We start from the raw sequence: 23,280 nt of genomic DNA on the forward strand, positions 1-23,280 counted from the left end.
AGAGCTAGAAATGTTCTAATTCTGGTTTCTAGAAAAGATCAGCCTTGGGCCAGCCCGGTGGCTTAGGGCTTAAGTCTGTGTGCTCCGCTACTGGTGGCCCAGGTTCGGATCCCGGGCGCACACCGACGCACTGCTTCTCCGGCCATGCCGAGGCCACATCCCACATACAGCAACTAGAAGGATGTGCAACTATGACATACAACTATCTACTGGGGCTTTGGGGAAAAAAAGGAGGAGGATGGGCAATAGATGTTAGCTCAGAGCCGGTCTTCCTCAGCAAAAAGAGGAGGATTAGCATGGATGTTAGCTCAGGGCTGATCTTCCTCACAAAAAAAAAAAAAAAAAAAGACCAGCCTCTTGATATATAAGGGAAAAAGCAACAGAGGAAACAAGGAGAAAAAGGAGAGCAAAGCAGGCAGAGCCTAGTAGATTAGGCGTGATGTCAATGATTTGATGGACACAATATTCTATCTTCAGCTCCTCTCCCACTGGGCTCCTTGCCACCTTCAGGTCTCAGCACAAGTATCACTTCTTCAGAGGGACCTCTCTGACTACACTATCTAAAGTTGGCCTCCCAGTTACTCTCTATTACATCACTATTTATGTTCTTTACGGCAGGTATTACAATCGTCTAACTTGTTTCTTTGTGGTCTATATCCTCCACTACAACTTGAGCTCCATAAAGTCATACTTTAGCCTCGTTACCAAGCATAATGGCTGGCACACTGAGACCACTCAGTATGTGTTGTATAAATGAACCAGTGCCTCTGGGCAGTACATTGACCACAGAGAAAAGAACCATAACAATTTTGTTCTATTTTGGTTGCAGGAAGCCACCTGTTTATCCTTCAATAGCTCTAGAAAGCCTAGACTATTATAAGACATGTACCATGCTGCCATAAGGGTAATGCCAAATTGTTACTCCATTCAGACAGAAAAACAGTTGTCCTTAACATGACTAAAAGCATCCAATATTGTGGTTAATGTATTTGGTGACAAATATTTTCAATTTGCTTTTAAGCTAATATGCGGATTAAAATGTGTATAATTTTCCCCCTGAATTTTTTCCATTGGCTAAGAACCAAGAGTGTGAGAAGCAATGAAAAGGTCTATCACTGAGAAACTGAGCCACACTTGAAGGTTCTGTGCGAGGCCTAGGAATTTGCTTGAGATTGAAGATTCCAATTTTCTACTACTTAATTCTCTTTCAACTATGTAATTAATATAATCCCACTGCTGCCCTTGCTTTCCATCTGACACTTGTTTTGAGAAACTAAGTAGGAAGGCGTAAGAAATGCCCCTCTTTGAGCCTGTTCTTTCGCGGCAGGGCTTCGTAGAGCCAAATATCAAGCTAGACATCTTGATGCTGAGAGAGCACCCACCACTCCAAGGCAGGGAGAAAGGATGGGACCTGGCCACAGTTCCAGTAAACAAGCTGCATCTTGTGAGTCCAGTTAATTAGGGTCAAGCTACCCTTTATGCAGTTGCTTTTTCGACTCCTGAGCATTTAGTATCATAAGTGTTTTAGCCATGTCACTGCTGTCCACAGGAAAGAGTAGCCCCCAACGTCCGCCCGCACAGTGGCAAAGAATGATTATTAAGAAATCCCCAAGGGGGCGGTGAAGCGCTACAGAGGAGCGTCTGGCTGCGAGGTCGCGCGGTCCCTCCGTCTCGTGAAACACTCTCTCCGAGGCCCATCCTGAAGAATCCATTAAAGAAAGTCGGAAATATCTACACCTTCGGGACCCACGACGGCTCGTGGCGCCCCGCTCAAGCGTCTGGGCCTAAGGCCTGTGCATCCGACATTCGGTGAGGCCACTTCCGCGTCCCCAGCTTCCCGACAGCCACTTCGGTGCGTTGTGGGTATGTCGGCGGCTAAGCCGAGAAACAATCCTTTGGTTTGACAGAGGGAAACCAACGAGGCACTTTTCACTTCTCACCCGCTGGTCCCAAAATCTCCTTTTTTAGGGCCGGGCTGGGGAGAACTCCTAGTACCCACTCGCTCGATGAAAGAGCGCTGAGGTATCGGTTCCTGTCGGCTCAGAATGAGGCCATTATCCCGTCGTCCTCTCGGCGGTGTTGCGGGCTGGAGCCGCTCTGGCCGGCGGCCGTCGTCTCTATCGTGCGGACCGAGGGCAGGAGGAGAGGGGCGGGGCCGCCGTTCGTGCTGCCGCTTTCAATCGCGAAAGGCGAGGGTGGGTGAGGCTGAGAGGCTGCGAGGGATTGGGCGGGAGGGGGACGGAATGGACGCCGCGAAACTGTGTCGTGAAGTGGGAGGTCGGAGGCGGAGACCACTTGAGCCCGAAGTCTGGAAGGTCCAGGTTCCAGATGGAGAGGGCGTGCAGGGAGCAGCAGGCGCGCGGGACCCGAGAGCGAGTGAGGTGTGCGATGCCCCGGCGCCGCCCTCCGGCTTCGTTGCGCCTTCTGGATCCTATAGGCACCCAGCCCTCGCCTAGGCTCTGCCCCTCTGGCGTTTCCCTGGCCCAGGGCGGGGTGCGGGGGTCTCGCCAGAGAAGCCCATTGCCACCTTATCAGGCGGGAGAGCCCTTACCCGCCCCGGATGTCTGGAGGCGTGAACGGTCTAAGTGTGACGTGGTCCATCCCTGCCTATAAAATATTTAGTTTCTAGGGCTCCAGCGCTTCCTGCCCAGTTTTCTTAATCGACAGTTTAATAATTATTGCATCACACCAACCTGAGGAAAGAATGACTGGCTATTTGCTGAGACTTGAAATATGTTGAAATTCAGAATTGTATGTTTTATTCGTAATGGTCATAGGAACCGAACATTTTATATGCAGGTTATAAAAAGTTTCCGTGAAAGTGAGTAGGCTTTGTGTTTCTTTCCTTTGCAAATTAGCTGCATTAGATTTGGCATCTGCTTTAGCTATTATAACATTAAATATATATATATTAACTTTCGCAGCAACCACAGTTCAGTGAAGAAGACTTACTTGTAAAGCATACTAAAGGCAATTATCGGATTTGCTTTTACCTCAGGTTTTTGTAAACATTTGGAGGGGGGAAGGGGGGAAGCAGAAGATGAGTTTACATTGGGAATTTGTTAGCTCTTACTTGTTTTGGCGGAAATAATGTCTAAGAGATTGTTAACAGACAAAGCACAATAGTGTATAATTAAAGTAACTGGCTAATTATGTGTTTGTGGTGTTAAGCAAAGGGAAGATTACTATTCTGTTTACTTTGAAAGCCCTATAGTTGGTGGCATTTTACTATAATGGGGATGGCAGTGGTGGTAGAGTTTGGCCGTTGTAGAAAGTGCTCCTGCAAGTCACAGAGAAAAATTTATGATCTGGGTAACTGGCTGTCACTGCAGAGAAGTTATCCCAAATAATATCTTTAGTTATAGGCTGAGGATTGCTTACCTCTTGTACTAATGTAAAGAAATATTTACTAAACTCCTTGAGCACATTAGATTTTACGCATGATAGGTTTAAAAGAAAATTATAATTACTACTCTCAAGGAACCTGGCCAACGAAAGTGAATATGTAAAATAAATATAAAGGTATTTTACATTTTAAGAGGTTTTGGAGTCCGTTCTAGTTTTACTAGGAGGAGCAGGAAGTGGAAAAAGAAAGAGGTAAGGCAAAAATGGGTACACTTAGGTGTCCTAGTCAGAGACAATAAATAAGAGGAAGTACACTTATACAATTTCTCATATTCAGAACCTAATCCAGATATGTTAAAGATCTGTGCCAATAGTTGGAGTGGAACAGATGTCAGAATTGTGTGTTTCTGGCACCATAAATATACCTTTCTAAAAAACAGAAACAGTACTGTTTTAGTTATCTGTTGCTGCATAACAAATTACCCCAAAACTTAAGAGGCTTAAAACAGTGAACAATTATTATCTCACTGAGTCTGTGAGCCAGGACTTTGGAACAGGCTTAGCTGGGTGAGTCTGACCCAGGGTCTCATGAAGTTGCAGTCTAGATATTGGCAGGGCTGCAGGCTTGACTGTGGCTGAAGGATCTCCTTCCAGGTTTACTCATGTGAGCTTTTCATTCCTCTCTCATCAAGCAACCTGTTTTATACTTTCCATTTATAAAATGCATTTTGTGCTGCCCCATTATGTGTATGTGTTCTGATCACAAGCCATGATAGTTATTTTGTAAACAATAAGATTTTTTTCACTTTAAATTTGGATTGATCTTTTGATGTTTCACTTTGCTCATGCCACTTTATTAGCTACCTGATCCTTTTAGAATCTGAATTCATGTAAAAATGTAAGGTTAGTAACATGTAAATATATTTTGTGGGGGCTGGCCCTGTGGCAGAGCGGTTAAGTGCGCATGCTCTGCTGCTGGGTGGCCCTGGGTTCGGATCCCCTAGGAACCGCTTGTCAGGCCATGCTGTGGCGGCATCCCACATAAAGTGGAGGAAGATCGGCAAGGATGTTAGCTCCAGGCCAGTCTTCCTCAGCAAAAAGAGGAGGATTGGCACGGATGTGAGCTCAGGGCTGATCTTCCTCACAAAAATAATAATAATAATAATAATAATAATAATAATAAATATATTTTGTGATTATAAAAATCATTTCGTGAGTAAAAGAAGATGGATGTAATGCAATGGCTTTATAAAGACATCATGTAATTTGCAATTAAGTGGATAATGACCTTTTATTTTTGTCTGCTTTCTGGGATAAGATTTGACAATAAAATTGCAATTAAATGCATATAGAAGCATATTTTGAGTGGCAGCAGAGTTTTTCTGTTAGGGTTCTGTGTAGTCTGTGCCCAGCCTACATTCTCACTCATCCACCTGAATGGCCACCTTTCTCCTTCCAGCTAACTCATAGGTCTTGGTTTACTGAAGGAGGGGAATATTGCTGCTGCACTTCTCTGGTTTGGTCATTAATTCAAGCTTTCTGTGTCCCCATTCCCATCCAGCTAAGTGGATAATGGTGTTATCTTTGGTTCAAAGGGACACTTTATAAATTTTATATGTACTAAACCTTTAAAGACATTGACTTTTTTATTCATTCAAGTGTTTATTTTGTAAAGTAAAGACAAATTACTCATGATTTGTGGGACCATAAAAGGATTCATGACCTTAGAGGTGTCTTTTGTATTTTGGTCATATCTCTTGATTGAAAGTACCTTGAAATCATTATTTCCTCATCCTGGAAGTATCTGTAGACTATAGCCCAATCTTAGTGCTTTAGAGAACAATTTTATTATTGCAAATGACCAAGAATTTGAGGATTGTTGTAGACTCCGTTATCATTAACAAAATAGTTGTTCTCTGCAAAGCAAATTTTCTTCACATTCATACGAAAGAATTAAAGGAAGCTATATAAGTTTATTTCATCTGGAGATATAAAAATCTTTTGTACAGACTTTTCATGTGTCAACTGATACATAAATATGAACAAATTATATTACACAATAAATTTGACTTATGATAATTGTATACATTTTTATTGTTTATTCATGTTATTTACTCTAATATTTTTATTAATACATATTTATAATGTTATAAATATGTTTCTACATTTTTGTGTGTGTGTGTGAGAAGATCAGCCCTGAGCTAACATCCATGCCAATTCTCCTCTTTTTGCTGAGGAAGACTGGCCCTGGGCTAACATCTGTGCCTCTTCCTCCACTTTATATGGGACGCTGCCACAGCATGGCTTGCCAAGCGGTGCATGGGTGCGCACCCGGGCTTCTGAACCCGGGCCGCCAGCAGCGAGCATGCACACTTAACCACTACACCACGGGGCCGGCCCCGCTACATTATTTTTAAATTATACTTTTAAGAGGCTGACTTTAGCCTCTTTTGTACAGACTTTATAGGGTCTGAGTTGTTTAATTACTTCTGACTTTAACTTTTCAGCTTTACTGGTTTTGTGGTCATAATAGCAAGACATTGAAAATTTTTAGGAAATCAAAGAAAGGAATAAAAAGTAATGATCACATGTTAGCCCACCAGTGAGAGACAAGCCAAATGAACAGCCTTCCGGATTTTTTTAATGTATGTGTACATATTTTTAACAAAAATGTAATGTTTTACATATTAATTTATAGGCTACCTTTTATATTTTAATATCTATTGAGCATATTTTCATGTCAATAAATATGGGAATAAGTATTTTTTTAATGGTTGCATAATTGTTTGGAATTTATTTCACTATTCCCATATTTTGGACATACAATTTCTAATTTTTCCTTATTATAAACAATGCCATGCTGAACATCCGTATGTAACTCTGTATTTATCTAATTATTTTCTTAGGATAAATTCCTATAATTGGAAATGCTGAGTCAAAAAGTGCTCATTTTTTAAATGATTTTTGATACATATTTTCAAATTGTCGACTAGAAAAGTTATACCAATTTATACTCCTGCTAATACTCTATAAGAGTGATCATTTCTCCACCGCTACTAACAGAAAGTGTTAGCAATATTTTGTCAGTCTTACACTGAAATCTCATTGTTTTAATTTAAATTCAGTTGATTGCTAATAAAGGTGAAATCTTTTAATAATTTTTTTGACCATTTGTATTTCTTCATTTTTCAAATTGTCTTTTCATAGACATTGCCCACTTTATTATTGGGATACTTGTTTTTTTCTTCTTGTTAATTTTAAGAGCCCTTAATAAAGTAAGGCTTCTAGGGCCGGCCCCGTGGCTTGGTGGTTAAGTGCACGTGCTCCGATGCTGGTGGCCCGGGTTCGGATCCCGGGCGCGCACCGAGGCACCACTTCTCCGTCCATCCTGAGGCCGAGTCCCACATACAACAACTAGAAGGATGTGCAGCTATGACATACAACTGTCTACTGGGGCTTTGGGGGGAAAAAATAAATAAATAAAATCTTTAAAAAAAAAATAATAAAAATAAAAAAATAAAAAATAAAGTAAGGCTTCTAATCTTTCTTCATCATAAATGCTCTAAATTTCCTCCATTTATTTGTCTTTAACTTTGCCATGCAGGAGTTTTAGATTTTTATATAGTCACATCTATCAATATTTTAAAAATAATTTTGAGCTCCTCTCTAAAAGTTGAGCTAGCTGGACTATGTACAAGTCTGTTTACAAATTCATATAAATATCCCAAATTTTATAACCAAGCTTATTACAAAAGCTACCTAACTGTGGGAAATTTCTAGGCAGCTAGTCAACAAAACTGATTCCCTTTCTTAATTTAACCAGAGAAATGGTCTACATTGCAAAACCCTAATCCATGTGAATGTGACACTTTAAAAACTAAAGTTGTTTGATTTAACAACACTACTGTATAAAACTGCTTTGCACAGGCTGAAAGTGGATGATCCAGTCTCAGGTTTCGTCTGATGACTGACTCTCTCCAGCAGTACTTAGCAATTAGAGCCTTTTCTAAGAGACCGATTACCAGTATGGACTGGTCATTTCCTGTTCAGTACAGTACATTTTCGAGATTCCTCTTCTAATGTGTCTAGAAGAAAGAGCGAGCCCGCCTTCTACTATATATGCTGAAAAGGCCAAATGCTATCTTCTCCAGCCTCCCTTGCAGCTAGAGTGTGGGCATGTGACCTAGGCCCAGCCAATCAGACACATACCCTGCCCCACCCCAAATTTCGTATTAAGAGCAAAGAAACAAATAGTGCCAAGAATCTTTTAGGGCAGCAGCTGACAGGGCAGCACTGGCAGCAATGCCAGTGGTAATATCTGGTGACGGTTGGGCAGTGTAAGCTGGGCTCAGTGACAGGGAGGTATTTATTCACCAGACCAGTTGTCTGGTCTCTTTTTCACCGAGGTGCTTGAGGGATAGCTTTGAAGCCTGGTTCTTGAAACCTGGCAAGTCTGTGATTTCTTAGTATCCTTTTAATAAGGTTTTTTTGCTTTTACTGCCATGCACTGAAGAACCGTAACTGATACAGGATCTGAGTTAAATAATTGTGCCTCTACCCTTTTGGAATTCTACACACATTTTCCCCCCTCCCCATACATATGTTTGATCTGTTTCTGGACTTTGTATTTATCTTTCAATACTCCTCTGCTTTTTCAAGTTTCTTGGCATTTACTCTTTCAAATGAAATTTAGACACATTCTGTGATGTTCCTAAAAGAAAATCCCTTTATGATTTTGATTAGAATTACATTAAATTTATAGATTAATTTGAGGAGAATGATACCATCAATGTGGTCTTCTTACTCAATAAAATGGTCTGACTCTTGTATCAGTGAAGTTCCATCAAAGAAGCAGAACTACTTTGTGTGCTAAAGAAGAAGGCATTTATTCCAGGGGTTAGAGCTGTAATTGAGGGGGCTGGGAGAGCAGGCTGTGCAGGCTGTTGCCTCTGAGTCTGTTGTTGAGGCTGAAGCTGCTGCAAATCAGCTAGACAGACAGTTGGGAAGGGAAGCTGGATGTGGACGAGAGCAAGAACAGCATGGAGCCTGCACTGGCCTCACCAACTCCAATTTTGATGCTGTGGGTGACCTGCAGGAGAGGCCGGCACTCTTGACCATGTGCAGCCCCAGGATTTGGAGAAGCTGAAGGAAGATCTGGTGGGAGCTGAAGGAGCTGCAGGCCCAGCTGCTTCCCCATGCCAACAAGGTGAGGAAACAGATCAGCAACGAGCTCCACAGTGTGTCTGGCACTGAACTTCAGAGTCTAAAAAATACGGCTGCTGCTTCACTTCTGCCTTCCAAGTCTCATGTACTGTGTCTCCTGGAGACAACACTACCCAGAGCTGTACAAGGAAGAGAATTCTGGGAAATGTACTTCCAACTTAGCTGAGTTGACATAGCACAAAGCCACCAGAGCTCTAAATAGCTGATTTTTTTGCATCTTTTAATAGTTTTGTCATTTTCTTCATCTGCATTTCTTGTTTTGTTTATTCCTTGGTATTTCAGTTTTATTGCTGTTGTGAATGTTCATTTTCCCATCTCTTTTTTTGTATGATTATTGCTGGTATATTAAAAATATTATTTTAGTATTTATCTTGAATTAGCCACCTTTGCAACTTAAATTCTAACAGTTTTCAATTGGTTTTCTTGGATAGGCCGTCATTTCACTTGCAAACTAATATAATTATCTTTTTCTTCCTGATAAGGTAATGATACATTTTCTCCCTTCCTCCCTCCATCCCTTCCTTGCCTCATTACATTGATTAAAACTGCCAGAACAATATTATAATAGCTATACTGTTTCTGACTTTTAAGATAATTTTTCTTGGTGTTCATCATTTTGGTTTTTGGTAAACTAGTGGTTCTCAATGTTTAGTGAACATAAGAATTACCTGGTATTCATAGTTGCTAAAAATGCAGATTCTCAGGAATGCATGTTACATTTTACTAAATGCCTTTTAAGCATTTAATATGCAATACTTGGTGGATAACAAATACAATGTATGATCATTTTTCATTAATTCATTCAACAAATACTTATTGAGCACCTACTATGTGCTAAAGATATAGCAGTGAACAAAGGAGACAAAGTCCTTGCTCTCTGAGCTTTTGTTTTCTTTCCTGAAATGTTTTTGTCACACAAACACTTGAAAGAGAGCCAAGTCTTTTGGCTCTAAAGGTATTACTTGGACCAGCATTTAAGCTTAGCTTCTTTGAGCCAATTAGGCCACTCTATTTTTCTTTTTAACCAGTTTAAAAGTGGTGAATTATATTGCATTCTGGTCAGAGAATTTGGCCTGAGCATTTCCACTTTTTAGATTTTACTGAAGTTTTTCTTGTGGATGAGTAAATATATAGTTAATTTTTATAAATGTTCCATGGAGATTTGGAAAGAATGTGTATTCTATGTAATATATACAGTTTTAGAGCTGTATATGAAATCAAATTTGTAATTATATTATTCAGATTATCTATACTTTTTTTTTGGCTACTTGATTTAATTTATATATTTTACTGCTTTGCTGTTTGACATATAAGCATCTTCTTATATAACTTTATTATGACTTGAATATTTTATCCCTTTTAGTCCTAGTAAATCTTTTACCATGAATTCCATGTTTGATGTTAATGTTACCACTGCTGCTTTATTTTGTTTGTATTTTCTAGATAGATATTTTCTCATCTCTTTATTTTCTACATTGCTGAGACTTTTTGTTTGAGATGTTTTCTTATGAACGATAACTTGGTGGATGTTTCCTTTTGCCTCAGTCTCTCTCTCTATAGAGAAATTTAATACATTCACATTTATTGTAGTATTTGTGTTTGATATGTTTGGTCCCTATTGCTTTTGGCAGGGGAGGATAGGGGTAAAGTTTTCTTCTTTCCTTTTTTTCCTTTTCTGTTTGCTGTATTGATCAAGTTTCCTTTATTCCTCCCCCTAGACATTTAGAAGTCTTGCTACTCAATTCTTTTTTTCCCAGAAATTGTACATAGGTGTTACAATTTCTAAGGCAATAACTCTTAAAATTTACAGTTGTCACATAGGTGCTATAATTTAGTTATGTTTAGAATCCTATAGTTATGGTCCTTTTCTCTCAGAGCTCTGTAAATGTTGCCCCACAAATTTTCAATATTTTGGCATTTAGTGTTGGTATCAAACACATTCTTCTTCTTTTACAGATAACCTTTTTTTTTTTGGACTTGGAAACTCTTAAGGATTTTCCCTGTATTTTTTTAATCTAGTTTTTTCTTTCCATGGCCAAATCTTTGTCCATTTTTTCCCCTCAAGCTTTGGAAAAATTCTTTGATAATGTTCGTATTCAGTAATTGTGTTTTTTGAAGCATTCATTTTACTATGCATTGCTTCTACTGACCTTGTATGTGGGCAATCAGGTTTTTTGTCTCCATAATCTCTTTCTTATTTTCAGATTGTTTCTTTATTTTATTTTTTTATAATTTTATTTATTCATTTTTTTCCCCCAAAGCCCCAGTAGATAGTTGTATGTCATAGCTGCACATCCTTCTAGTTGCTGTATGTGGGACGCGGCCTAAGCATGGCCAGAGAAGCGGTGCGTCGGTGCTCGCCCGGGATCCGAACCCCGGGCCGCCAGCAGCGGAGTGCACGCACTTAACTGCTAAGCCACGGGGCTGGCCCCTTAACATTTTACTTTTTTTTTCTTTTTTTTTGTGAGGAGATCAGCCCTGTGGTAACATCTGCCAATCCTCTTTTTTTTTTTTTTTTGCTGAGGAAGACTGGCCCTGGGCTAACATCCGTGCTCATCTTCCTCCACTTTATATGGGACACCGCCACAGCATGGCTTGCCAAGCAGTGCGTCGGTGCATACCTGGGATCCGAACCGGCGAACCCTGGGCCGCCGCAGCGGAGCACACACACTTAACCACTTGTGCCACCAGGCCGGCCCCCCTCAGATTGTTTCTTTAATGTGAAAGCCTGCTGTTGTTATTGACAATAAAGTACATTTTCCTAACTTTAACATCTTTATTGGAGTATAATTGACACTTACTAAACTGTACATAGTTAAAATGTACAATTTGATACATTTTGAAGTATGTATGAAACAATTACCACAATCAAGATAATGAACAGATCTGTCCTCCCAAAGTTTCCCTATGCTCCTTTTTAATCCTTTCTGCCCCTCCTGTCCCCGGGCAACCACTGATCTGCTGTCACTTAGATTAGTTTGCATTTTCTGGAATTTTATGTAAATGGAATCATACATGTACTCTTTTAAAAAACATTTCTAAATGAAAATTTCAAACATACAGAAAAGTAGAGGATAGTATAATGAGCTACAGTATATCCATTACCTAAATTTAACAATTATAACATTTTCCCATACTTGGCTTCATTTATTTACTTTTTTTAAATTAATAGACTTTATTTTTTATAGTAGTTTTAGGTTTACAGAAAAATCAAGCAGATAATACAGAGTGTTCCTATATTCCCTCTCCCTCTGCACACATTTCTCCATGTTATTAACATGTTGCATTGGTATGGTAAGTACATTTGTTACAACTAATGAGCCAATATTGATACAATATTATTGACTAAGGTCCATAGTTTACATTAGGGTTCATCCTTGTGTTGTATGGTCCTATGGGTTTTGACTATGTACTCTGTTTTTTTGGTCTAGCTTCTTTCACTTAGTATTATTTTGAGGTTCATCCACGTTTTTATATGTATGACTTTTTTGTTTCTTTTTATTCCACATTTTGTTTATCCAGTTGGGTTGTTTCCAGTTTGGAGCTAATGTAGATGAAGCTGCTATGAACGTTCTTGTACAAGTCTTTGCATGGACATATGCTTTCATTTCTCTTAAGGTAAATACCTAGGAGTGGAATGACTGAGTCATATGGCAGGAATATGTTTAACTTTTTGAGAAACTGGAAAGTGGTTGTACCATTTTACACTTCCACCCAGTGTATGAGAGTTCTGGTTGCTCCACATCTTACCAACATTTGGGATGGTCAGTCTTTGATTGTAGCCATTCTAATAGGTACATTTGGTATCTCATTGTGGTTTTAATTTGCATTTCCCTAATAGTTAATGATGTTAAGCGTATTTCATGTGCTCATTGGCCATATGTATATCATCTTTGTAAAGTATCTTTTCAAATCTTTTGCCCATTTTTGTATTGGTTTGTTTTTCTGTTATTTTGTTTTGAGAATTCTTTATTATAGATACAAATCCTTTATCAAATATGAAGTATACAAATATTTTCTCCTAGTCTGTAGCTTGTCTTCATTTTCTTAACATTGTCTTTCAAAGAGCACAAGTTCTTAATTTTGATGAAGTTCTAATTTATCAGTTTTTTAAAATAGATTGAGCTTTTGGTATTGCATCTGAGAACTCTTTGTATAATGTAAGAACACAAAAATAGTCTCCTATGTTTTCTTCTACAAGTTTTATAGTTTTATGTTTTAATTTTAGGTCTGTGATCTATTTTGAGTTAATTTTTATATATGGAGTAAGGTATGGATTAAGTTTCAGTATTTCTGCATATGGATATCCAGTTGTTCTGGCACCATTTGTTGAAAGGAATATCTTTTCTCCATTGACTTGCATTTGCATGTTTGTCAAAAATCAATTGACCATGTATGTGTGGATCTATTTCTGATCCCACTCTCTATTCTGTTCCATTGATCTATTTGTCTATCTTTATACCAATGCCACACTGTCTTGATTACTGTAGCTTTATAATAAGACTTGAAATCAGATGGTGTAAAGCCTTCAACTTAGTTCCTCTTTTTCAAAGTTGTTTTCCTGTTCTAGGTCTTCTGCATTTCCCTATAAATTTTAGAATATATATAATGAGCTATGTATAGTTTTTATTACAGAATGGAAGTTGAGTTATTCTCAAGAAATCATTTAGTTATACTTTAGTCTCAGAATTAAAACAAAATAATACAAAAGAAAAGTTTCAGGTTACACACAATATTGATAACTTTAACTAGATAAACGATTTCAATATTCTATGCCAGGTAAGCACTCCGCACAGAATTATAATTGCCTTTTAATATCAGTTAAGTTTCTTTGGTTAAAGGGAACAGAAAGGAAAAAAGGATTTATTGGAAAAATGCTGGGGTAGCTCATAGAAGTGAAGAGTGAGCTGCAGGAACTAGGGTAGCTCTAAGAACCTTAGAGATTGGACCTGAGGATTTAGTCCTCATGATTCTTTTTTCTAGGCTATTTCACATAGTGGAGCCCATGGTCTGCAAGAAGAAAAGGAACTTTCCCCACCTGCTCCACTGAGGAAAATTCTGGAAAGGAGTCTGATTGGCCCAGCCTGGGCACCTTCATCACTAATCACTACTAATCTAATCACTACTGAAAATGATTACTGACTACTAATTAGTCACTGCTACTAATAAGGGACACAGGGAATTTTAATTGGTCAGCTCTGGAGTTTGAGTATGATGATAAGCAGTTTTCTCAAAGGAAGGGGATGCTGTTAACAGAAGTATGAAAAGTAGTTGCTGGGTTCACAGACACAATGGATGACCACTACCATGTAATACACATTGCTGAGAGAGAGAACTATTTGATGACCTAAAAGTAATAGACTACAGTTGGTGGACTTTCTTAAAATTCCCTTGATACATACTTATCATATAAACTGTTGTTCCTACAAAGCTAATCTATTCTCTTTGGGCCACGTGGCATATTATATATAACATGTAATAAATACCAGTTTTTTATACTTGAAAGTTGTTAAGAGAGTAGATCTTAAATGCTCTCACCAAAGGAAAAAAAAGGTAATTATGCAAGGTGATGGATGTGTTAACTTTATTGTGGTAATTGTTTCACTGTATGTAAGTATATCAAAACATCACGTTGTACACCTTAAACTTACACAGTGTTATACATCAATTATATCTCAATAAAGCTGGGAAAAATAAAATGAAATGATATTACTGACAACAGTTTAAAAAATTAGCAGTTTTTACCACTTGGTTTTATATTTGTGAAATTATTGTTTTGTTTAAATATTATATGGCAACTCATAATCTTCATTAATATTTTCTCTGCTTTCTATTTTAGGGTGACTGGAAATGTAGACAAGAATAAGCTGTTAGTATCCTGATGGCTTTTAGTATACGCTGACACATTGTTTGTGATGGCATCCGAGACTGAGATGACCCACGCTTTACTCCAGTCTTGTAGTCCTGAATCTCTTATTTCTAGCCTTGGTCTGGGGATATTTTGCCTAGTAGCTGACAGACTTCTTCAGTTTTCCATAATTCAGCAAAATGACTGGCTGCGTGCCCTGTCAGATAACGCAGTACATTGTGTGATTGGCATGTGGTCGTGGGCAATAGTCATTGGAGTCAAGAAGAAGACTGACTTTGGGGAAGTCATTTTAGCTGGATTTTTAGCCTCTGTTATTGATGTCGACCACTTTCTTCTAGCTGGATCCCTATCTTTAAAGGTAAGAAGCATGTAGGTTTAATTTTTCTGGTTTTTCCTTTAATTTCTTTCGCACCATTATATTGATCTTCACAGTGTCATTTTAGTGAGAGCTAGAGAAGATGTGCCTTATTTTAAAATAAGAAGCTCATTCACCCAACTTTTTCAAGCACTTGGTACTTCCCTTAAGGTGCACCAGACACATTGCTAATCAAGTTATGTGGCATCACAAAGTGCATGGATGTGCATACAGCAAGGACTCACTAATTGTACCTGAGGTGTTACATGCTGACTTTACAGAGAGTATTTAGCCAAATCTTGACGGAAGGATTAACTCACTGGTTTAAAGTAATGGGGGTCATTCTTGGAGCTGTCCTAGTTCTTTCTGTATCAGTGTTCTTTCTTCAGAACCACACTTAAATTTTTCCCCTTATTCATATGTTTTACAGTTAGTATGCAGCTCCCAAGTGCTCTATAACAGTTGAATAGCTTTAAGATGATTCCCAGTCCTGGGGAATGACTTTAATGGATTCATTCCCTGAGTCCCTTTTGGGGCCAAAGGTGTGCATGTCAATGAACTGATTAGGACACCGTCCCTGGTGGAGAAATTGAGGAATTTCACTGAGGCTTCAGGGGTTTAGCTATACCATAACCTATTAGCCTTGCAAATGAACTATACTAAAAATGGCAGTTTAAATAATATTTTCTAAGGGTCAGCAGATTTCCTACCTTTTACGTGTTTATGATCTGCAAACATTTAAGGAAAGAAATACAAACTCTCATAGAGCAAGGACTTTGTCTGCTTGGTTTGCCACTGGCCTAGAACAGTACCTGGCTCACCTCGTAGGTGTTCAGTAAATATTTGTTGAACGAATGAGAAGTGATCACTTCTTCTTCCTGTTATGTGTCAAGTACTGAACCAGGTATTTCTCAGAGGTTGTCTCACTTATTTAGAAATTTAATCAGTAAGAAATCCATAATTCCTGATTAAAGACAAATTTTAACTTCTTTGCTGTAAGTAGAGGCAGCATAACATTGCTGTTTAAGACTGCAATCAGAAGACCTGAGTTTGAATCCTAGTTGTGAGGTGTTAGAAGAGGACTTTTCTTCTTTAGGTCAATTTCCTTATCTGTAAAATGTAGATTATCATGTTAGTTACCTCATAGGGTTGTTGTGCGGATAAATGAGCGTTATGTGACACACCCTAGCGAATAGTTAACAATAAATGTTAGAGATTGGGATAAGCTATGAAGTATTATAAAAAGTGTGTTCATGAAAGCATTCATCTAGAATTTAACTATGCTCTTGTAGTTTTTAAAAACATATGGCCTGTCTACTGTATTTATTCTTTGATTCATGTAGAAGCAGTAGTGTTAAGAATATGAGCCATAGAGTCAGACTCAGATTCAAATCTCGGCTCTGTCACTTAATAACCGCAAGATATGGGGAGAGTTACTTAGCCTCTTTAAGTCTGTTTCCTTCTCTGTCAAATAATCTCTATCTCATAGGATTGTTTTAAGGATTAAATGAGATAATGCATATAAAGTATAGCATAGTGCTGGTATTGATCCTTATTTTACAATGAAGTATTAAAAATTTTTCACTTTCTCCATAAGATTGTATGTGATCATCAGTAATAAATATCAAAGCTGAATAAGTATTTATGATATTTATTTTTAAGTATCTATTTTTACTTCTTTTTTTTTTTTTTTGGTGAGGAAGATTAGCTGTGATCTAACATCTGTTGCCAATCCCCCTTTTTTTGCTGAGGGAGACTGGCCCTGGGCTAACATCCGTGTCCATCTTCCTCTACTTTATATGGGAAGCCGCCACAGCATGGCTTGATAAGCGGCGTGTAGGTCTGTGCCCAGGATCCAAACCCTCGAACCCCAGGCGGCTCAAGTGGAGCGCACGAACTTAACCACTATGCCACCGGGCTGGCCCCGATTATTTTACTTCTGTTTTTTAAGTGATCTATTTTTACTTCAGTAATTTTATGATAACATCTTTTTCTTCTTTCATTATACATTATTTTTCTATGAATGAAAAATCTGCATTAATATTTTAGAAATCAGCCCAAGTAACAGAAATTTCTTGTTTCTCCTTTAGCATCTATTAATATAAACAGACTTCACAAATAAAAGCGTGAAGAGTCAATATCCCTCCAGATATATCCAGAGCCTAACTGCTCATCATCTCAACATCTGGCTATTGCTTTCTTCCAAGTAATGATGACCATAGGCTCCCTCATCCCACCCTGCCTTAGGAGTATGATACATTGTGGGTATCAAACTTAAACACAAAGGTGGGGACAAAAATGGAATAATTCAACAGAAATTTTATGAGTGCTGACAAAGTAGAAATAAAACAACTAAAAATGTGGATGAGAAGGGAGAGGGAAGAGGAATGTAGAATGAACTCTTTGATGTGCAGTCAATAGGTGGGAGTTAAGGAACGCTGGTTTAAGGTTTTATAGGGCTTCCCAGCTTAAGGGTGGTCTGATTTGACTGTGGCAAGGTACAGTCTCTTTGATGGATGACTTTTTTTTTAATGTGGTGGGAAGTTTGTGTCCTTTACATTTTTTTTTTTTTACTACTTCTTTTCCCCTTCACCACCTCATCTCCAAAGGGTACTTCTCCCTTCTTATTTACCATCTTCTCCCCCAGAACCAATGCCTTTCAAAGCTTTGAATCATGCCCGCTTACAGTCCTTTCTCTGTGGTCAGTGCTCTGATACCAGGACCCTTTTCAGTGTTTTCACACTTTGGTTGAACTTTCTCTTCCAAGTGGTAATTGTAAATCAGCTTAGGTTTCCTCTCCTCTCTCTTCAATGCAGTTTTTCCTGGCCTGTGATGGGAGTGTGAGCGAGAGCTCACTGATCTGGTGTTTAATAAATACTTTGGAGTATTTGAAGTTCGAGCATTCTCTGAATTCTGTGTATGCTGAGTGGGATTTGGTATAGTTTTATTTGTCCTTGTTCTGTAATGTTTTGGAAGATATGTGGGGAAATTTTGATTTAGGGAATCTATCCTCAGCTTTCTTTTTATTAGGAATTTTCTAGTTGCAAATTAGCCTTTAAAGTATGTGAGAACAAAATCTTATGCATGGATCATTCAGGGGTTAAGCCTGAAATTTTCATTCGTTCAGATACTGATTACATTTTTTGCAGTGATTTAGAAATTTTACTGAAGTTTAACTCAACTTTAGAATACTTATTTAAAATAATCTTTCTAAATGTTGTAAATAAATTCTGAAAGCATTCAAGACTAATATAAAATGGTTATAACAAAAATATTCCCCTTTTGTGCCTTTATTAATTGAAGAATATTTTATTCTGTTGTGAGATTTTTCTCAACGCTCTTAGAGGCCCCAGACAATTCTTTAAAACTCCAGATTTACACAAATCATACATTTGGGATATAAATTACATTCGTATTGTGACTTTTCTAAGCAAATAATAGAAAACTTAAAAAATTAATCACCATATTCTTGAGGTCTTGGTTTCATTTTTAATGCAAAGGATGTTCTGCTCACGCTTTTTTCTTCTTTGCCTTGTACGTAATAGATTTAATGCATGTATTTGGAGGTGGCATAGAAAATGTTTCCCTTGCATTTCCAATAGACTCCTGGAAAATATTTTACAATAGTAAGAAGCACCTGTAAAACTTCGGCCAAGAAGGCAATGACACTAGCTGCTTCTTTTCAGGCTGCTTTGACTCTTCCACGGAGACCGTTCCTTCACTGTTCTACTGTGATACCCATTGTGGCTCTGACCCTGAAGTTTACTGTGCATTTTTTCAAGCTCAGAGACTCGTGGTGCTCTCTTCCCTGGATGTTATTTATATCCTGGACCTCACACCATGTCCGAGATGGAATTCGTCACGGCTTGTGGATATGCCCATTTGGAAAAACTTCTCCTCTGCCATTCTGGCTTTATGTGATAATCACATCATCTTTACCTCACATCTGTTCGTTCGTTATGTATTTAACAGGGACCAGACGAATGATGTCTTCAAAACATGGAATTCTTATTGATGTCTGAGGTAACCATATGGCAGTCTCAGAGAAGCAAATGATTCAGACAATGATAACTAAGGGTAGCTGACATCAAAGTGGATTTTTAAAAACATATTAGGTACTTATATTAATTATTATAATTCCTGAGTCCTCTTGTCAGGAGGCATGTACAATTTTTTAAAAATTTATATACTTGGGGCCGGCCCCGTGGCTTAGCGGTTAAGTGCGCGCGCTCGGCTACTGGCGGCCCGGGTTCGGATCCTGGGCGCGCAACGCCGCACCGCTTCTCCGGCCATGCTGAGGCCGCGTCCCACATACAGCAACTAGAAGGCTGTGCAACTATGACATGCAACTATCTACTGGGGCTTTGGGGGGAAAAAAAAAAAAGGAGGAGGATTGGCAATAGATGTTAGCTCAGGGCCAGTCTTCCTCAGCAAAAAGAAGAGGATTAGCACGGATGTTAGCTCAGGGCTGATCTTCCTCACAAAAAAAATAAATAAATAAAACTGTTAAAAAAAAATTTATATACTTGTAATTCTATTTCTTCTCTAACACTCTGGTGCAATATTAGAGTTTCATTTATTCAGTGATATATTTTTATTGTTTCTTCTGTTTATCTGGCTTTACTAATAACTCTATTAGATTAACATCCATTAAGTTTTCTGAAAGGAAGCCTTTAAGGTAGTCCATTAGCTGATGAAAAACAGCTCAAATTTTAGGGTGACTAATTTGTGGAAAGTTAGCATTATATTTGGATCCACATTTTCCTGAGATATTGAAACAGTGAAATGGCCAAAATAAATGGGGTCATGAGTAAGGCTTATAGTGAACTCGAACATTATTTCATGTGTGTTGACGCTGACTGAAGTTTAATTTGCCAAGTGCTTTAGTGAGTTGTGATTATTGGCAGAATCTGTTCAGTGCACTTGTGAGAAATCGCTATAATATTCATAAAAGACCATAACTAACATTAGGTCTAGGTTATTGTTTTGGAAATCAGTTTAGGGAATAATCACTGTAATACATTAGCTATCGTAACATCTTATTATTTTTTCAGTATCTTTGCCCAAATATCTCATGTGTTAGGGTTTTCACTGTTTTGAAAAACATAACTAAACTTAACAAAATATTTGTTAAAAATTAACATTAACAAAATATTGATAGTTGGCTCACAACCATAGAATTTGAATTCACACAGAAAAGGACTTACCAGTAATGTCATTTCAAATGTAAACTCCTGAATGGGCCATTAAAATTGTTTTAGTTGCTATCAATTTGTTTACACACTATTCTAAAGTATTATACCAGTTAAATCATTTTTAAAAATCTGTCTGATACTGAAAAAACATATTTTTTTCAAAATAAAGTCATTTTAGGAAATTTGCTTTTTCCTTTGTTCTTTCAAATTGACCTTCTGTTAAAAGTGATTAACCTTTATTAGAGAAGGAAAATTTAGTTGCTGTAAATTTTGCATCTGCACAGTTTAATGTTATTTTGATATAAAAGTCAATGTCCCAAAGGCACCTGCTTTTTTTTGTAGGATATGTGTCATCTGCTGTCTTCAGATTTTCTTTCACATTGGATTTGTAATGCTGGTGGTTGTGTGCCTTATACTCTGAGAAATTATGAAGCAATGGCTTATCCAAAGCAGATTTTTCTTATTTATTAAGTTAAACAGAGTTCTGTAAATTGTTATAAAAGTTCAAGCTCTAGTTTAGTTTAGTTTTTCTTTTTGTTGTTAACCAACTGGGTGCATTCCATTATATTTTACAGTCTATTGGATCTTTGTCTTTTGGGAGTAATTATTGTGTCAGTTTGGTTGGTTTAATAGTAAATATTATATGGGGGGGTAAATTTGATTAAGGTGGAGATTTTTATAAAGCATATGATTTCAGAAACCAATGGAAATAAAGCATATATCTTGTGTAACTTTTTCTGACTAAATAATAAAACTCTACTTTTTTCTTTCCCTGTATTAAACAAAGGAATATCATTAGAATATAGGGACTTATTTAAGAATGTCACATTGGCATTTGGGGGGTTGTCCTAACTTTGTTTAGTAGAATGGGGATTCGCTTTGGCCATGACTCCTTGCTTAAACAATAACTGCAAATTTTAAGTGTGGGTTTATCTTTGTTCCTATCTCTACCATCAAAAATGTTCCTTGTCCTCTAAATGGTCTCTGACGGCTGTGGTCATGACCTCTAGAAATATAACCCCCAACTTCCCATGCTACCATTTTGTTCCTGCTCCTAGTGAAAGAGCTTGTGTCAATACATCATTATTGGAAGGTGGATTGTATCTCGTTTGCATGTGTGTGTTTTCTCCATCCTCTAGACATCCTCCATTCACTTAGTGTTTCTCTCTTGGCTGTTCCACTGATCTGACCTCCCAATCTACTGTTTTCTTGAGCTATGTCCGTTATGCTGGCTACTCAGGAGAACTTCCACCAGTGAACTATTTTCTACTCATCCCCAAGCCTAGTTTTTCTTTAGTGGTGGGCTAAGAACCCCTGTTGTGGATGGGTTAAAACTCCCATTTTTCCTCACCCTCTTTCTTTAACTTAGACCTTTCTTCTCCTAGGCAGCTAGCTGCCCCCCTCCCAACCCACCTCCCTGCCAACACCCACCCAATCAGGCAGATACTCCCTGGCTCCTTTTTCTTTGGCTGTTGGAACAATTACTTAGTTTTTCCCATTTTCCCAGCTGAAGAGGAGAGGAATGGGGGCTATTCTGGTCCTTGCTCGCCACTGTCACAGCTAAACCTTTTATCCATCATAATTCTCAGTTTTCTTCATTTGCTATCTCATTCCACTGCTCACTCCAAATCTTCCTTACCCTCACATACTACCCTCTAAGACTCACCGTCACCTCCTTTGATGGTATGAGCACCTGGATCCCTTTTTCCTTTTATTCCAACCCTTGATTTTATCCTTTGATAAGCCATACATAGGTCCGAGCCCGGGATCCGAACCTGTGAACCCTGGGCTACCAAAGCAGAGCACCTGAAACCTGGGCTTCAATATTCCTCTCTTCTTCTATACCACCACCTCTTATCGCCATATCACGTCAGCCATCCACCAGTACCACAGGCCTCGGTCCTCCTTTTAGGTGACACTGCTTTTCTGAGATCTCAAACTTTGTTTCCTTTTTCTAGACCAGTGGTTCCCAAACTCTAGCATACATCAGAATCACCTGTAAGGCTTGTTAAACCAGCAGTTACTTGAGACCCAGGCCCAGAGTTTTGAGTTGGTAGGTCCTGAGAATTTGCGTTTCCAGCCAGTTCCCAGTGGATATCAATGCTGCTGTTCAGGAACCATACTTTAAGAACCACTGCTCTAGACCCATCTTGTTTCTTTTTCTTTTTCTTTTTCTTTTTGGTGAGGAAGATTAGCCCTGAGCTAACATCTGATGCCAGTCCTCCTCTTTTTGCTGAGGAAGATTGGCCCTGGGCTAACATCCATGCCCATCTTCCTCTATGTGGGACACCTGCCACAGCATGGCTTGATATGCCATGCATAGGTCCACGCCCGAGATCTGAACCTATGAACCCTGGGCCACCAAAGCGGAGTGCGCAAACCCAATCACTACGCCACCAGGCCGGCCCCTAGACCCATCCTGTTTCTTTAACTTCATTTTCCTTCCCTCCCTTCTCTTTATTGAGCCAACTCTTTGCCTTATCAGTATCTTTATTTTTTCTTAAACTTCCTTTGTCCCCAGGTCCATCAGCCCTCTGCTAGGGACATTTAACTGTCCTTGCCCTACCTATATGGTGCTGTAAGTTACTGTTTCAACTATTTCAACACCCTAATACCTGAGACTTCCTCATGAATTAATCTAATTAGCCAACTCAGAATAATCCACATAGTCCACTTTCCCTGGTTCTACTTTAGACCACATGTCTTTAAAGTAGTTATGGGGGGCCAGCCTGGTGGACAGCAGTTAAGTGCGCGAGCTCCGCTGCTGGTGGCCCAGGTTCGGATCCCGGGTGGGCAACGACGCACCGCTTGTGAGGCCGTGCTGTGGCGGCATCCCATATAAAAGTGGAGGAAGATGGACACAGATGTTAGCCCAGGGCCAGTCTTCCTCAGCAAAAAGAGGAGGATTGGCATGGATGTTAGCTCAGGGCTGATTTTCCTCACAAAAAAAATAAAATGAAAACTTTAAATAAATAAATAAAGTAGTTATGGAACCATGCTGGCTTGGCCTACTACAGTTCATACTATCTAACTTCAACTGGGTACTTAATAATGCTTTGCTCACTACTGAGCAGTTTTTTCCCAAATATTGTACCAGACAAGCCAAGCATCAGACTATCTGCCCATGTTAGGTCCAGCCCCAAGCCAGGAGGCTTAGAGCATTCCATTGATCTGAGCAACTCCTGTTAATAATCAATCTCCACAGTTACTTTGCGCTTTGCATAAATCCAAGGCATTGCCACATATGTCTTCGCGGCATTTCTTTACTTCTCAGGAATAATGATAATAGTTAA

The 23,280-nt window shown here is 38.6% G+C and overlaps 1 protein-coding gene across 10 annotated transcripts; it reads left to right on the plus strand.

Annotated features, from left to right (window-relative positions):
* Positions 1 to 338: 338 nt before the first annotated feature.
* On the plus strand, positions 339 to 20,869 carry TMEM267 (transmembrane protein 267). Of its 10 annotated transcripts, XM_058564132.1 has the most exons (6): positions 339 to 1,852; positions 8,441 to 8,551; positions 12,091 to 12,186; positions 13,552 to 14,121; positions 14,408 to 14,795; positions 18,479 to 20,869. In XM_058564132.1, the coding sequence occupies exons 5-6, from the start codon at positions 14,484 to 14,486 to the stop codon at positions 18,812 to 18,814; spliced, it is 648 nt and encodes a 215-aa protein (XP_058420115.1). In that variant the 5' UTR covers positions 339 to 1,852; positions 8,441 to 8,551; positions 12,091 to 12,186; positions 13,552 to 14,121; positions 14,408 to 14,483; the 3' UTR covers positions 18,815 to 20,869. The 10 variants fall into 10 exon arrangements, with proteins under 10 accessions (XP_058420115.1, XP_058420114.1, XP_058420117.1 ...); XM_058564131.1 differs by lacking the exon at positions 13,552 to 14,121; XM_058564134.1 differs by lacking the exon at positions 13,552 to 14,121 and having other exon boundaries at positions 339 to 1,809.
* Positions 20,870 to 23,280: the final 2,411 nt, after the last annotated feature.

Source organism: Diceros bicornis, chromosome 20 (assembly GCF_020826845.1).
Source record: "Diceros bicornis minor isolate mBicDic1 chromosome 20, mDicBic1.mat.cur, whole genome shotgun sequence".
NCBI lineage: Eukaryota > Metazoa > Chordata > Mammalia > Perissodactyla > Rhinocerotidae > Diceros > Diceros bicornis.

What these genes read in the sequence shown, in the direction of transcription:
- TMEM267 (XM_058564132.1), top strand. Translation starts at nt 14,484, where the DNA reads ATGGCATCCGAGACTGAGATGACCCACGCTTTACTCCAGTCTTGTAGT. An exon ending in CTGGATCCCTATCTTTAAAG is followed by an intron (nt 14,796 to 18,478) that starts GTAAGAAGCATG and finishes GCTTCTTTTCAG; the next exon opens with GCTGCTTTGACTCTTCCACG.